This window comes from Hyperoodon ampullatus, assembly GCF_949752795.1.
Source record: "Hyperoodon ampullatus genome assembly, chromosome: 2".
In the NCBI taxonomy this organism is placed as follows: domain Eukaryota; kingdom Metazoa; phylum Chordata; class Mammalia; order Artiodactyla; family Ziphiidae; genus Hyperoodon; species Hyperoodon ampullatus.
In genome coordinates, this window is record NC_136915.1 from 103,595,153 (window position 1) to 103,608,801 (window position 13,649).

Here is a 13,649-nt window from a genome sequence, read left to right on the forward strand (position 1 = left end):
TAAAAGCCTAGATAAAGCATTAGCTGGTTACCTCTTCTGTTCAATATTGTATTGGGTGCCGTGGCCTGGACGATGGAACACTATGCAGCTGTTAAAACCAATCTAAGGAGGTGGAGAGACGAGGAGGCTTAAGGCAAGTGACTAGCGTCCCTAGGTCCTGCTGCATCTTTCTCCATTTCCAGCCCTTCAAACTGCTGTTTATCCTTCAAACACTTTGGCAGCCATCACGTCCTGTCCCACAAATTAATCTTTCATCTTTTGTATTTCCTTCGTACCTCATGGATATTTCTATAACCAAATGTATCTCAGGGTTTTGCAAGAATTTGGTTGCCTGACCACATAGCTAGCACAGAGCAGGATGGAAAGAAATGTTGAACAGCACTCTTCTCCGAAGGATCTGGAACCCATTCCCACTTCCCGCATTTAACTGATTTGTACAAAAGGACAGATTATGCTAGTAGTCACCGGGTCTCCCAACAGTCATCGCCTCCCCCGCCCTAGAAGCAGCGGCTGTGGCTTAGACGCCGCTGCCCTTCCCGTATTTCTCCATCAGAGAGGATGACGACGCCCGAGCCCACTTCCCACTTCCTCTTTCCTCTCGCTTTAAGCGGCGCAGAAACCCATCCCTCTCAGAAAAAAAAATCTTTAACAGGAAGCCCAGAGGCCCGGGTACCTGGCATCCCGCCCCGGACCCAAAAGCCCGCGCGGGCGCGCGGGCCCCCGGCCCCCGGCCCCCGGCCCCCGGCCCCCGACCCCGCCCGCGCAGACGCACCTCCCGCCGCCCCGCCCACGCTCCCACGCCGCGCCCGGCTCCTCGCTGGCGTGGCCGAGGCGGTGCCGGGCGCCGTGGAGCTCGCGCGCCGGGCAGGCCGGGGAGGGCCGCGCCGGAGCGGGGGCGGCGGGAGGGCGGCGGGAGGGCGGGTCGGGGCCAGGCTCCCGCTGACTGCTAGGCCGGGGCAGAGCGCGCGGCCGGCCATGGAGGTGGAGGAGGCGTTCCAGGCGGTGGGCGAGATGGGCATCTACCAGATGTACTTGTGCTTCCTGCTGGCGGTGTTGCTGCAGGTGAGTCCGCGCCGCTCGTATGGCTCCCAAGTCCCCGCTTCCTGGCCGCCCGGGGAGAGGCGTACCTCCCTCCCCACTCCCCAGCGCCCGGCCCGGATGCCGAGCCTCTGCAAACCCCCAGGTGTGGCGAGCCTCTCCCGCCTCCACCTTCACCCCGCTCGAGGGCGGCGCTGGGGTAGGCGCCGCGCGTTGGCCTGGGCCCCGGAAAGCCAAGGTCGCCGGCCGGCCTGTCACCCCAAGCCTCGGATCCTCGTCCCTTAGGCGCCATGCTCCTCTCACCTCGAGTGGGGAAGGACTGCGTGGGGGGTACTTAAGCCAGCGAGCTGGTTAGTAAGAGATGAAAAATCCAGTTGTTACCTGGAATACGCTGTGAATAGGAAGGGAATTTTTAACCTGTGGCGCTGTCACTTTGGTATCTGGAACACAGAGAGGGCCCTGATCACCCGCTGACAAAAGGGCTGATTTAGAGGGCCTCCTTCCGCTCTGGTATCTACTTACCATCTTTTCCTGGATTTGAGGGGGCTTCCTATCCAGGGGCTTTCAATGCATAGGGTTTATTTCTTTCTGGTTTAAGTTCTTCTGGGTCATTCTGCCCAGAGTCCCCTTGGGTTGAGACTTTTTTTAAGTCCATAGTGCCATCTACAACGTGTGGTGTAAAATGGAATCTCTTCTTCATTGTACAGAATTCTCAGAGACTGCTTTTTTTTTTTCTCCTCCAGATTTTAAGCATTTTGATTTATTTAAAAAGGGATTGTTCATAGAAAACAATTACTTTGAACAGTATACAGGACTGATGGAGAGTGGCTATGTCACAACATCAGACAGTACAGTCAGTATCTGCTGTATGGCTGGTCTCTGTAGACGCCCTTTGCTGTCCTCGCCGAGGGTGCCTTGTGTCTTGAGTTAGTCCACTCCTCTGGCCCTTAGGAATCATACGTCTCTTCACTGAATCGGTGTCCATAATCATAGTAATCAGCACCACTTTGGGCTGGGGCGCTATAGCTGTTCTAGGAATCATAACTCTGGTCATCATAAGCAGTGCCATATCCATCATCATAGTCATAATCTCCACAGGTGTCTTGTGTTGGGGGTGGTGGTGGAGGTCTGTACCCAGTTGGGGGGACTTCTCTTGCTCTGGGAGTGAGAAGTCCTCTTCTCCGACTCACTGGCCCTTAGGTGGAAAGGACTCCCCTGGAAGTCGGTGCCCCTCGCAGTAACCCGGCTCCCATTGGCTGGGCTGTGACTCCTCCCCTTCCCCTGGTTATTGCTGGGGTTGGTACCCCTCTTGTACGCAAGGTAACAACTGGTACATCTGCATTTTCTGGACCACCATTCAAATATGTTAATTCCTGGAGCTGTGCTTGCTCAGGAATGAGGAACTTTTTGATTTCCTCCAGAGCATGTCTCATCCGGGCATAGGCTTCTGCTGGGGGCGGGGGGGCAAACACTTCAGTCAGAACATGGGGATCATCACTGAGGTGGAAGTACTTTGCTTCTCCACTTTTCCTCAACTCTTCTTCTTTTGCCTTGTCTCTCATGGAGCCTTTTCCAAGGATGGACATTTTTGTCAAGGTTTCTTCTTGTAAACGCTTCAGAGAATTGCCACGTGGCCCCAAAAGCTTTCCCACAAAGTTGAACTTAGGGAACTGTTTTACAGGAGTTAAAACTTGATGTCCCAGCCTAAAAATGTAGGTTCCATATGCTCAAGGTCACTACAAATACACTTCGCCACGCAATTTCCTCCTCCTTTGCCAGCTTAAATGGCCCATTTGACGTCAATTACTTCTTTTATTCTAAAGGCATTTCATTCACAGATCCTTTATTAGTATCTGCCAGTCGGCCATTTTACTTATTCCTTCATTCAACGTATATTTAATGAGTGCCTACTATGTGCTTATCAGGGGCTATGATGTCAGATAAATCAAAGCCCCTTTCCTGTGAAGTTTACATTCTAGTGGGGGTGGGATGAAGCAGGCAGGCAGTTAAATAATTACAATTAACATGTGATGATAGTTATTCTGAGGGAAGGACAGGGTGGGTGGTCATGGGTATAAGCACCAGTCCACCAGTTGCTTAAACCTTGCATAAATCAACTGCTCAACAGGAAAACTGGGAGGGTTGGAGGTGAGGGTTGACTAAGCGATTCTCTTTTCCATTAAAATGTTTGAAAGTTCAGTTGATTTCATAACCAGCCAGAAGAACCATTTAAATGATGCACTGACAGATGAAATTAGTTCTTTCTCTAGCAAAACAAGTTCTCAGTTCACAAATATATGATATTCTGAGGTTCCTTTAAGTGTGTTTTAGCTTTAAATGCACTTACCTGTGGGGAAAAAGTATTTGTGCTAAATCACAAAAGAGTATATAATGCAGAGAGAATAGAATTGTGACCATGATGTCTGACGTTCATTTATAATATTTTCTCTTTGAGAAAATTCTTTTCCTATTTTAACCAAGAATTTCAGGAACATAACTCCCTCTCTGAGTAATCTCACCTACACTCTATCTCCTGTATCATTATGTTCTCACCTGCCTAGCCAGGTATCCACTGACCTTGAATAAGTTTGTCTTGAATGGAGTGTGACACTAAAAAGGCCACCGTTCTGGGTTCAGGACCTGTTAAATTTCCATCATTTACTTTTTTTTTTTTTTTGCTGTATGTGGGCCTCTCACTGTTGTGGCCTCTCCCGTTGCGGAGCACAGGCTCAACGGCCATGGCTCACGGGACCAGCTGCTCACGGGACCAGCCGCTCCACGGCATGTGGGATCTTCCCGGACCGGGGCACGAACCCGTGTCCCCTGCATCGGCAGGCGGACTCTCAACCACTGCGCCACTAGGGAAGCCCTATCATTTACTTTTTGTTACGGTTGACCCAGTTGGTTAGAGTTTGGTCCCAAAGAGGTCTAAGCCCATGACCATGACTGTTCACTGAACCCTGCCTGACGTGTGGTCAGTATTCACCATAGAAGAACTAGCTCTTAGAGTGTTGGGAATGAGTGACTGACTTTATCTTGTAGGTGTGGGCTGAGGAGGTGCCCTGTAGCTGTGCGGATCCCAAAAGAGTAGATGCCCAGGTCCAAGCAGAAGTGAATTCTTTACAGCTGTTACCTGTTTGTGAGGACTCAACTACCCCATTGAGATACATAATCCAAATGATCCTATGGTCACCCAAAGCTCTCCTGGATATGAGAGTGGAGTTCCCCAAAGGCTGCCCTATCAAGTCTGTTGTTGGAGATGATTTAGACTAGGGGAGCTGGCCTGCAGAGTGCAAGTACTAGAGGGTTGTAACCTCTAGTACTCAGTTGTACACAGTTGTAACACGATGCTTTCATCATTCTTCTGGGGGTTGCTTCCTCTAACAGGAAGAAGTAAGAAGCCTTTTTCAGAGTTGGTTAGCTTGAACGGAAGGAGCTTGATGTTTGCTTTTTAAAACCAAAGCACTTGTCTACCAGTGCCCAGTGAGTGTACAGACCAATGGTATAGCAGCCCTGCCAGAGAGGGGGAGTCCTGCACATTGTAGATGGGACTGCCAGGGAGAGGGACCACCAGGGAGAGGGTGTTTATTGCAGCCTTATCTGCATCTGTGGTTTGGTGATGACCAACTCCAGCTGAGAAACACAAAACTAGAGGGACAGAGATGGAAACCTTACAGTTTCTTTTGTTTTCTTCCTTCTAGGATCATTATTATTTTTTAAATGATATTAACTCCCTTTACTTCAAACACATCCAGGTTCAAACTAAGAGGACAAAACCACATTACAAGCCAACTCTAAAGGTCTTTAGGTTAACTGTTTTCTTGGATTATAGATATCATCAAGTAGCTCCTCAAACGTCTCAATATCGTTTCCTTTGCCTAGGAGACCTACCTTCACTTGCCTTGCAGACACAATCTTTGGAATCTCCATAGTGGTCAACTTCAGATATGTACAGAATAAATGCAGATTTTGTAGATTTCTCATCAGCATGATAAGATGCAAGTGCCCTGATAATAGAGATACTTGGTTTTACAGTACACTAAGCAGAAAGCTAGAGGAGAAAAATTGCCTTCTGTAAAACTGGTTGTCCTATGAACAAGCAATAAGATTTATAATTTTGCAGTTAGAAAAATTCTTACCCACTCAAATATACATGCCCTCCTTTGGGTAAGAGTTATTTGTGGTATTTAAATATGAATATTCTATTTACTTTATTACCATTTCTATTTTCCAATCATGATTCAAAGTTGACGCCATTATCACTATTTTGTGTTTGTGTTTGTGTGTGCTTATTTGCCAGACTGTTTGGAGGAAGGTTTGAATACAATCCTTTGTTTCTTGATCCGTTTAGACATAAAGTGGAAATGGACCCTACTTCTTTGTTCTAAGTCAGAGACTCCGGCTCCTTCGTTTTCCTCAGGATCATGAATCATATGCTATGGTATAATTTGCACAGAATTTAAAACATCCATTAACCAACAGGAACATGTAACCTGTAATAAACATTCATTTCACCAGCAGAATTGTGATGCTGCTGTGAACCCCATCTTGAGATGCAGTACTCTGGTGTTTCGGAATGCATTATTTTTATGTAAACTCTTAATAAACCCAACCTTACTTTTCAGATCCTCGAACTACCAGTGCATTCATATCATCCACTCAATAATTATCTTTTCAGGGTGTTTTAGAAAGTGGAATGACTGAACAGGTATTTTGCAGAAGAGGGAACTATAATAGTCAACACATGAAAAGATGTTTACCTTCAGTGGTCATCTGGGACAGGCATATTAAAATGACTATGAAATATCATTTCACACTTATTAGAATAGCAAACATTAAATAGTCTAACAGTACAAGTGTGATGAAAATGAGTAGGAAGTACCCCATTTACAGAATAATTTGGCACTGTCTAGTAAAATTACAGCCAGCATTGGACTCCTAGGTATATGTACGACAATATCCCTTGAACATGTGCATAAGCAGATATGTATAGGGTGTTTATTGCAGCACTGTTTGTAATGACAAAAATTAGTAACCACCTAAATGACTCTCAAAAAGGGACTGGGGACTTTCCTGGTGGTCAGGTGGTTAAGACTTTGCCTTCCAATGCAGGGGGCGCGGGTTTGATCCCTGGTCAGGGAGCTAAGATCCCACGTGCCTCTCTGCCAAAAAACCAAAACATAAAACGGAAGCAATATTGTAACAAATTCAATAAAGACTTTAAAAATGGTCCACATCAAAAAAAATCTTTAAAAAAAAAGGACTAGATAATTAAAATCTGACATAAATTTTATAGAATATAACAGTTAAAATGAACAAACTAGGTCTACACACAGCCACATGGATGAATCTCTCTTTTTAAAAAAAAATTTATTTATTTATTTATTTATTTAAATTAATGAATTAATTTATTTTTGGCTGTGTTGGGTCTTCGTTTCTGCATGAGGGCTTTCTCTAGTTGCGGCGAGCGGGGGCTACTCTTCGTTGCCGTGTGTGGGCTTCTCATTGCGGTGGCTTCTCTTGTTGTGGAGCACGGGCTCTAGGCACATGGGCTTCAGCAGTTGGAGCACACAGGCTCAGTAGTTGTGGCTCTCGGCCTCTAGAGCGCAGGCTCAGTAGTTGTGGCACACGGGCTTAGTTGCTCCATGGCATGTGGGATCTTCCTAGACCAGGGATCGAACCCGTGTCCCCCGCACTGGCAGGCGGGTTCTTGTAGATCAAGAGGAAGATACATCTCTACCCTCTTCCCAGGGATATCCTCTCACTTTATTCTTGATTCCGTATTACTCTATATCAGTTATTTCTGATCTTCTATCTTTCTGCATTCTCTGACCTCCCAAGGAGTGGCCTGCGTGGTAGATTTAGGTGGTCTATGGAAATGTTATTAAATAACACTAACTCGTAAAGTGAGAGGGTTATTCTCTTTTCACTTCTTCTTTAATCCTTTTGTTTATCTAAGAAGAAAGTCTCATTTGGTGCTAGTATTTCTCAAAACATTTGCAAATATTTCTATTTTAACAAAGGGAATGAACCAGAATTAAGGAAAGTTCAGACTTTGGTGGAAAACATTACCTAGTTAGACTTGAATAACATTATTATGTTTTTATTGTACTTACTATTCATTTTCTTTTGACACTTTTTAAAGTTATTAAACATTTCAAATGAAATACATAGAATAATATCACAAACACACATGTACCTACTTCCAGGTTTAACAAATGCTGATATTTTGCCATGTTTGTTTAAGGTTGTGTCAGCATAGTTCAACCAGAGAAACAGGAGGCAGAACTTCTAGGCTGGAGATGTATGTGTTTGTATATATACATGTATCTGTATCTGTATATACGTACGTGATTATATATGTAATTGGTGAATAATTTATTATGAGGATTTGACCATATATAATTGTGGGAGCTAGTTCGGCAGTCCCTGTAAGGCTGTTGTCTCTGTGTCTGTTGTTGGAGCTTGAAGTCTGCAGGGAAGGCAGCCTGGAACACATCAGAATTGACTGGAATCTGTGTCATTCTCACTGCCTGCAAACCTTGATGAAGCACATCTGTTTCATCATGGAACTAAACACACACTTGGCCCAGGAGTCAGAGCAGCCAAAGGAGGATCCAAGGGAGTGTAGATCAGTAGCAGGTCCAGCTGCTGTGTTGCAGCGACAAGGTGAGGCAGCAGAAACATGACGGTGGATGTGAGGCACAAAATCACTGGCCCCAAAACCTGCCCGAAAATCTCTCTTGTGCCCCACCTTAAATAAAAATGTGCAGCTAACAGTACTGTAGAAGAACTTGTATTTTTTAAATTTTTATTTATTTAATTTATTTATTTTTGGCTGCATTGGGTCTTCATTGCTGTGTGCGGGCTTTCTCTAGTTGCAGTGAGCGGGGGCTACTCTTCCTTGCGGTGCGCGGGCTTCTCATTGTGGTGGCTTTTCTTGTTGCAGAGCACGGGCTCCAGGCGAGCATGGGCTTCAGTAGTTGTGGCACATGGGTTCAGTAGTTGTGGCTCGCGGGCTCTAGAGCACAGGCTCAGTAGTTGTGGCTCACGGGCTCTACAGCGCAGGCTCAGTAGCTGCGGCTCACGGGCTTAGTTGCTCCGCAGCATGTGGGATCTTACCGGACCAGGGCTTGAACCCATGTCCCCTGCATTGGCAGGCAGATTCCTAACCAGTGAGCCACCAGGGAAGCCCCAGAACATTGTATTTTTATAGTTCCATCTGGCTGGTTATATTTGTATTGATATACAATTTTATTTCTCTGTAAATTTACTTAAGTTAAAAAATTTGAGTCAATTTAAAAGCAGGCCATTAAGTAAATAATAGAAAACAAGTGGGCACGTAACACTCTTGTAGGGTGTACTCACACGACTGAAGTTTGGGAAAAGCTGAGCCTGTCCGGTAATACTTCTTCAAAGAACACTAAAAATAGGTTCTTTACTCTCATGACTCTGATCAGACTCTTTCTTTGGCCTAAGAATTCCTTCCCTGATTTTTGTTTTGACTAAACCCCTAGCAGTCTTTCACTGCCTAGCTCAGGTGTCACATTTGCAACCTTTTCCTGATTCCCCGAGTTGGAATTCACATCTTCTTTCTTTGTTCTCCCATTAACTTCATTTCTACTCTGGGTAATAGAGCATTTGTCCAAATCTGCCTTGTATTTATAGCTCTGGACATATTTGTTGTCCTCACTTGAATGTATGTGCCTAAGAATGAAACAACTGTTTCTTACCCATTGTTATCACCTGAGGCTCAGAATACACTGTGTTGCAATGTGTTGGTACTCACTAAAATTTTTTAAAAATTAAACTGAAATAACAGAAGGAGGGTGGTCAGGTGGTGGCATTCCCATTTTATTTGGGAGATTGAGAGGGAAACTGATGCAGGTCAAATAATGTGTCCAAGGTCTTAATTAGTGGTTGGAACCAAGATTAGGTCCCATAATTACTGGTTTTTAATCCATCATCATTTTCTTTGCCACACCATTATGCAAGGAATTAGTTAACCAAATATATTATAGCCTGTTATGTACACAGTAGTGTGTTGGGTTTCTTGAAAGGATATAGAAGTAGAAATTAGGGTTTTCTTTTCTTCAGGAGATGGCAAATCATTAGAAGAGGAAAATTTATATCTATACTGTTAAATAATGGTACAAAGTAATATTTCCCCAGTAAATAATACAGCCACTGAATGCTTTAGACATTAAGAAAGAGACATCAGCATGGTCCAGAGTGGTTTGTTGAAACTTCAGAAAGAGGGTTGAGCTTGAGCTGAACTTTGAAGGTTGGGTTAAGAGAGAAGTGGGTAGGCCGTTTCAGGTGGAAAAACATAACATTGGAGAAAGTATAGAAGAGGGAATAACCTAGACCCTTGCTACACGAAGTGTGGCCCAGACCATCAGCCTTGACCTCACCAGAGCTTGTTAGAAAAGCAGGATCTCAGGTCTCATCCCGGCCTGAAGAGTCACACTGCATGTTAAAGTTGGGAGGCGCTGATAGATGCTATTTGGATGGTGCTGTGCGATTTACTGTGTGATGTTGGCTAAAGAAATATCCCTTTGACCTTCAGATTAGGTTAGTTAGATATGAATGAACTAGATAAAGATGTACTGCCAGTGTCCAGTCTTACTGGAAGAAAACATGAAGTTTAAAAAGGTTTTGATTTGCTGGAAGTTTACTAGAGCTGAGATTCAGACTCAGGTGTACAGATCCCATATGCTTTTCACAGCACACAATGAAAAGTCCTGTTTGGGGAACTGAACAGGCTAGTACAGAAAGCCTGGATGCAGATAAGGTAGCCATCGGGTCATGTGGTGGATATCTGGATGCTAGGACAGCTATCATTTATCCATTAGTATGTTTTGACCAGAAGAGTTTCACGAAGAATGTCTCAGGGAGACTGATCTGGTGGCATCATGTGGATAAATCAGAGTCAGGGAAGAAATGGGACTTAGAGACATCTGTTATTCAGGGCGTAATTAAATTTTTTAAACACAAGAAATAGTATCAGTAAGTCACTCCACAGATATTTATTGAATACCCACTTTGTGCTGGGCCCTGGGCATTTGGAGCTGCCTTCGTGATGTGGCCATACTCATGTAATGCTTTTGATTGAGTCAATTAGATAACTGAGTTCTAAGTGCATAAAATACTAACAGTGATGACAACAATAAAATCATCTTTGATCCCTCCCCCCAACTTTTTCTCTGAAAAAAGCTCTGGCCCCAAAGTTAGGTGGCTCCCAGTCTCATCCTGGCTTTGCCATTAGTGTTTTACGTACCCTTGAACGATTCACTTAATCACTCTGTGGCTCATCTTTCCCACTTACGACATAAACATCATATCTACCATGACTTCACAGCACAAGATATTGTGATGAGATAATTTATGGGAGACATTTTTGGTTTCCTGAGTATTATAAAGGCTTATAATGCTGTTAGTATAAAATTACTTTTAAAGCATTCACTTTTGAAACTTTAAAAATTTCAATCCCCTAGTGCATCTTAGTCACTTTTCTAATTATAATTACATTGAAGGGGAAAAAACAGTCTCGCCATCTGTGGCACTCGTTCTCCTTCCCTGGAGGTAGCACTAGAGAAGATAATGATTTATTTGAGATGTTGTTGGTCCCACTCCGAAGGAGAATGGATGGTGGTTTCTCATTGTGGCTTTAAGACCCATCTGCTGATGGGTGCAATTCTCTAGACAGGGCTACATAGTGAATGTGTGCACGGAGTCACAGCAGAGGGAAGAGTGGGAGAGTGTTTGTACTCTGGAGGAAGAAGCAAGATGAGAGCTCTGTGACATTGTTGCAGACGAAGAAGGCAAACCGAGGAAAACCGCCCCATATGCCTTGTATAGGTGGTGCATCCCCTTGACTAGCTAAGGGCTAAACCATCTTTGACCTCATAGGACCATGTTACCCATGTATGTGGCTCTGGTGTAAAGTACCTAACAGTAATCTGTATGCAGAGTTTAAGCATCTCCTCTTTTACCTAATCCTCATGATGTCCCTTTCACCTTTCATAGTTAGCATGTATCATAGATGCCCGCCTACTCTCTCTTTTACCTTTAGCAAAACCAGGCGTGGCCATTTATGTCAGACAGAAAGGCTGACACCATGTTATGGAGGCTGGCACTGCAAGGAAGAGCTGCATGTTTCCGACCCCTCGGGTGACACAAAGCCATGGCCCTGTGTATTCAGTGAGGTCCCTGTGTGTGTGTGTGTGTGTGTGTGAGTGTGTGTGTGAGTGTGTGTGTGTGTGCTCACATGGGGTGGGTAATAGAAACATAGTGAGGGGTAGGAAGAGAGCAGAGAAAGTGAGAAAGGAGGAAAGTGCTTATTCAACCTACTGATTGCTAAGGATAATACTGATTAATACAGATAATACTGATTTAGCTAGGTTTCACTGCTCCCTGTGTTATAAATAAGGTTATATATCAGCACCACCTCTTTGTTTTTAAACTTTTTTTCTGCACATGGTAGTTTCTTCCAAGAATGGTAGCCTCCACAATGAAATACACCTCAGATTAGAGGACCCTTTGGAGCATTTCCTGTTTTACACAGAACATTGCTTATCCTAGAATAATACAGATAAAAATAAGATGCATTAACATATTTTCACCAAGCACTTAGAATGGTACCTGGCATATAGTTAGCATTAGAGAAGTGTTTGCTGTTATTATTAGTATTCTGTTATGGTCATTCATTCATCCATGGACTTGTTGAATGCGTGATATCGTCTATCTAGGCCCTGAGTTATTTGCTTTGGGAGCCTAAAGGTGAATCAGACACAGATCCTGCCCTCAGAGAGAGTATATTTCAATAGAAAAAATAAGACAAGCAGATACATATAGTGCAGTGAAGAAAATGATATGGGTTCTAAGAAAGGTCTAAATGGAACTTTTGGAGGTGAGCAGAAGCAGGAGAGGGCTTCTGGAAGGGTTGGAGGGAAGGCAAGGTGGTAGGAGGTGGCAAGAAGGAGGGGGCATCTGAGTCACATCTTGGAGGATGGGAAAGGTTCAGACATTCACAGCAGGAGAAAGTGCTTTCTAGGTGAAGTGAATGATACGAACAAAAGCAGAAAAGAGCACGCTTAGAGAAAAAAATATAACTAGTTAGCTTTGCCAGATTGAAGGCTGTGCGTTTACTGGAACATGTGTTTTGCATCATCTCCTGAGTTCCCTTTTCCCCATTTTTTTTTTCATTTCTTTACCCATGAATTAAATTTCAGCAGATTGGGCTTCCCTGGTGGCGCAGTGGTTGAGAGTCCACCTGCCGATGCAGGGGACGCGGGTTCGTGCCCTGGTCTGGGAAGATCCCACATGCTGCGGGGTGGCTGAGCCCGTAAGCCATGGCCGCTGAGCCTGCGCGTCCGGAGCCTGTGCTCCGCAACGGGAGAGGCCACAACAGTGAGAGGCCTGTTTACCGCAAAAAAAAAAAAAAAAAAAAAAAAAATTCAGCAGATTGTAATTGGGAAGGGCAGTTACTAAAATGGGTGCAAGTGGCTTTGTAATTATAGCTAAATGTGTAATCTACCTGTTCTTGTAATTATTAAGGTTTTCATTTTTGTAAGCTGATTGCCTCCTGACCTGAAAACTTCCTTAATAGTATGCAAATAGGGGCCAGGAAGCAATATAAACCGAGAAACGTGTTTTCCTTTGCATTTTACAGTAAATCACACACGCAGACTGACCTGTGGCAGCTTTGTGCATCTCCAGAGGCCCACAGTCATCCGACTCACAATAGATTGGGGCTGCCTTACAGCCTTGCAGCCTTGGCAGAGAGGGGAAAAATCACATCTTGGGTTTTAAATTAGCTCTCTGTTATGACACAATCAATGTCATGACTTCTTTTCTCTTTCCTTGTCAGTGATTCCATCATCTACTTGTGATAAATTACTCTGCTTTTGGCGCTTTAGCTTATCCCCTTAACAGCTGAACATGCCCCTCCAGAAGGGTGTGGAAGGAGCTGGGAGTTCCCTGACAGTGGAGATAATGCTGTGGGCAGGTCTCTCCATCCTTTCATGCCGCAGTCAACTCGTCCATCCAGTGGGGGTGTTACCATATGCTGTACCGAAATCACATGCTTTGTGTTTTTTAAACACTTACTCTGTTTAAAGCTATTTTAAGACATTAAGTTCTAAGTTAATAGTGATAATTTTAACTAAAAATTTTTTTTGAAATAGCGATTGCTTCAAATAAGATTGTCTCACTATGGAACAGACTATTTCTGTGTTTTCCTAATAAATTTTAAGCTTGAAACAATCATCCAAGGAGAGTTATATAAATGGATCTATAGCATTAGAATGCTGCACAGGGCTCAACAGCTTGTAAACCCAATTGTGAATCGCCAGAAAGCCCAAAACAGTCAGTGACAAATGTCGTATGTACTCAATAAATATTCCTTGAATGAATGAATGAAATAATTTTTTCTTTAGGGGGAGACTATGTTTAGACTAAACAATGATTACTACAGCTATAGGTTATAAAGTGGGTACCTATTCCTGGGATTTTGAATTTTTTACATCTTATAAGTTGTATACTATACTTTAGTACCTACTCAAGTACATATAATGCTTCCCTGATTTAATAGAGCATCTGTCCTCCCT

At 43.9% G+C, this 13,649-nt stretch overlaps 1 protein-coding gene and 1 pseudogene across 2 annotated transcripts in view; one reads left to right on the top strand and one right to left on the bottom strand.

The window, feature by feature from the left end:
- Window positions 1-975: 975 nt before the first annotated feature.
- Window positions 976-13,649, top strand: part of SLC22A15 (solute carrier family 22 member 15) — a gene marked incomplete at its 5' end in the record, with an annotated part of 79,454 nt that continues 66,780 nt past the window's right edge. Inside the window, one exon of the mRNA XM_079698583.1 lies at window positions 976-1,062. Within this exon, the coding sequence (XP_079554709.1) occupies window positions 976-1,062 (87 nt within the window). The remainder of the gene's footprint in view (window positions 1,063-13,649) is intronic.
- On the bottom strand, window positions 1,893-4,968 carry LOC307048591 (KH domain-containing, RNA-binding, signal transduction-associated protein 3-like; annotated as a pseudogene). The gene is made up of 2 exons: window positions 4,940-4,968; window positions 1,893-2,742 (listed from the first exon to the last, which is right to left on the bottom strand). The product of its transcript is annotated as a KH domain-containing, RNA-binding, signal transduction-associated protein 3-like (transcript).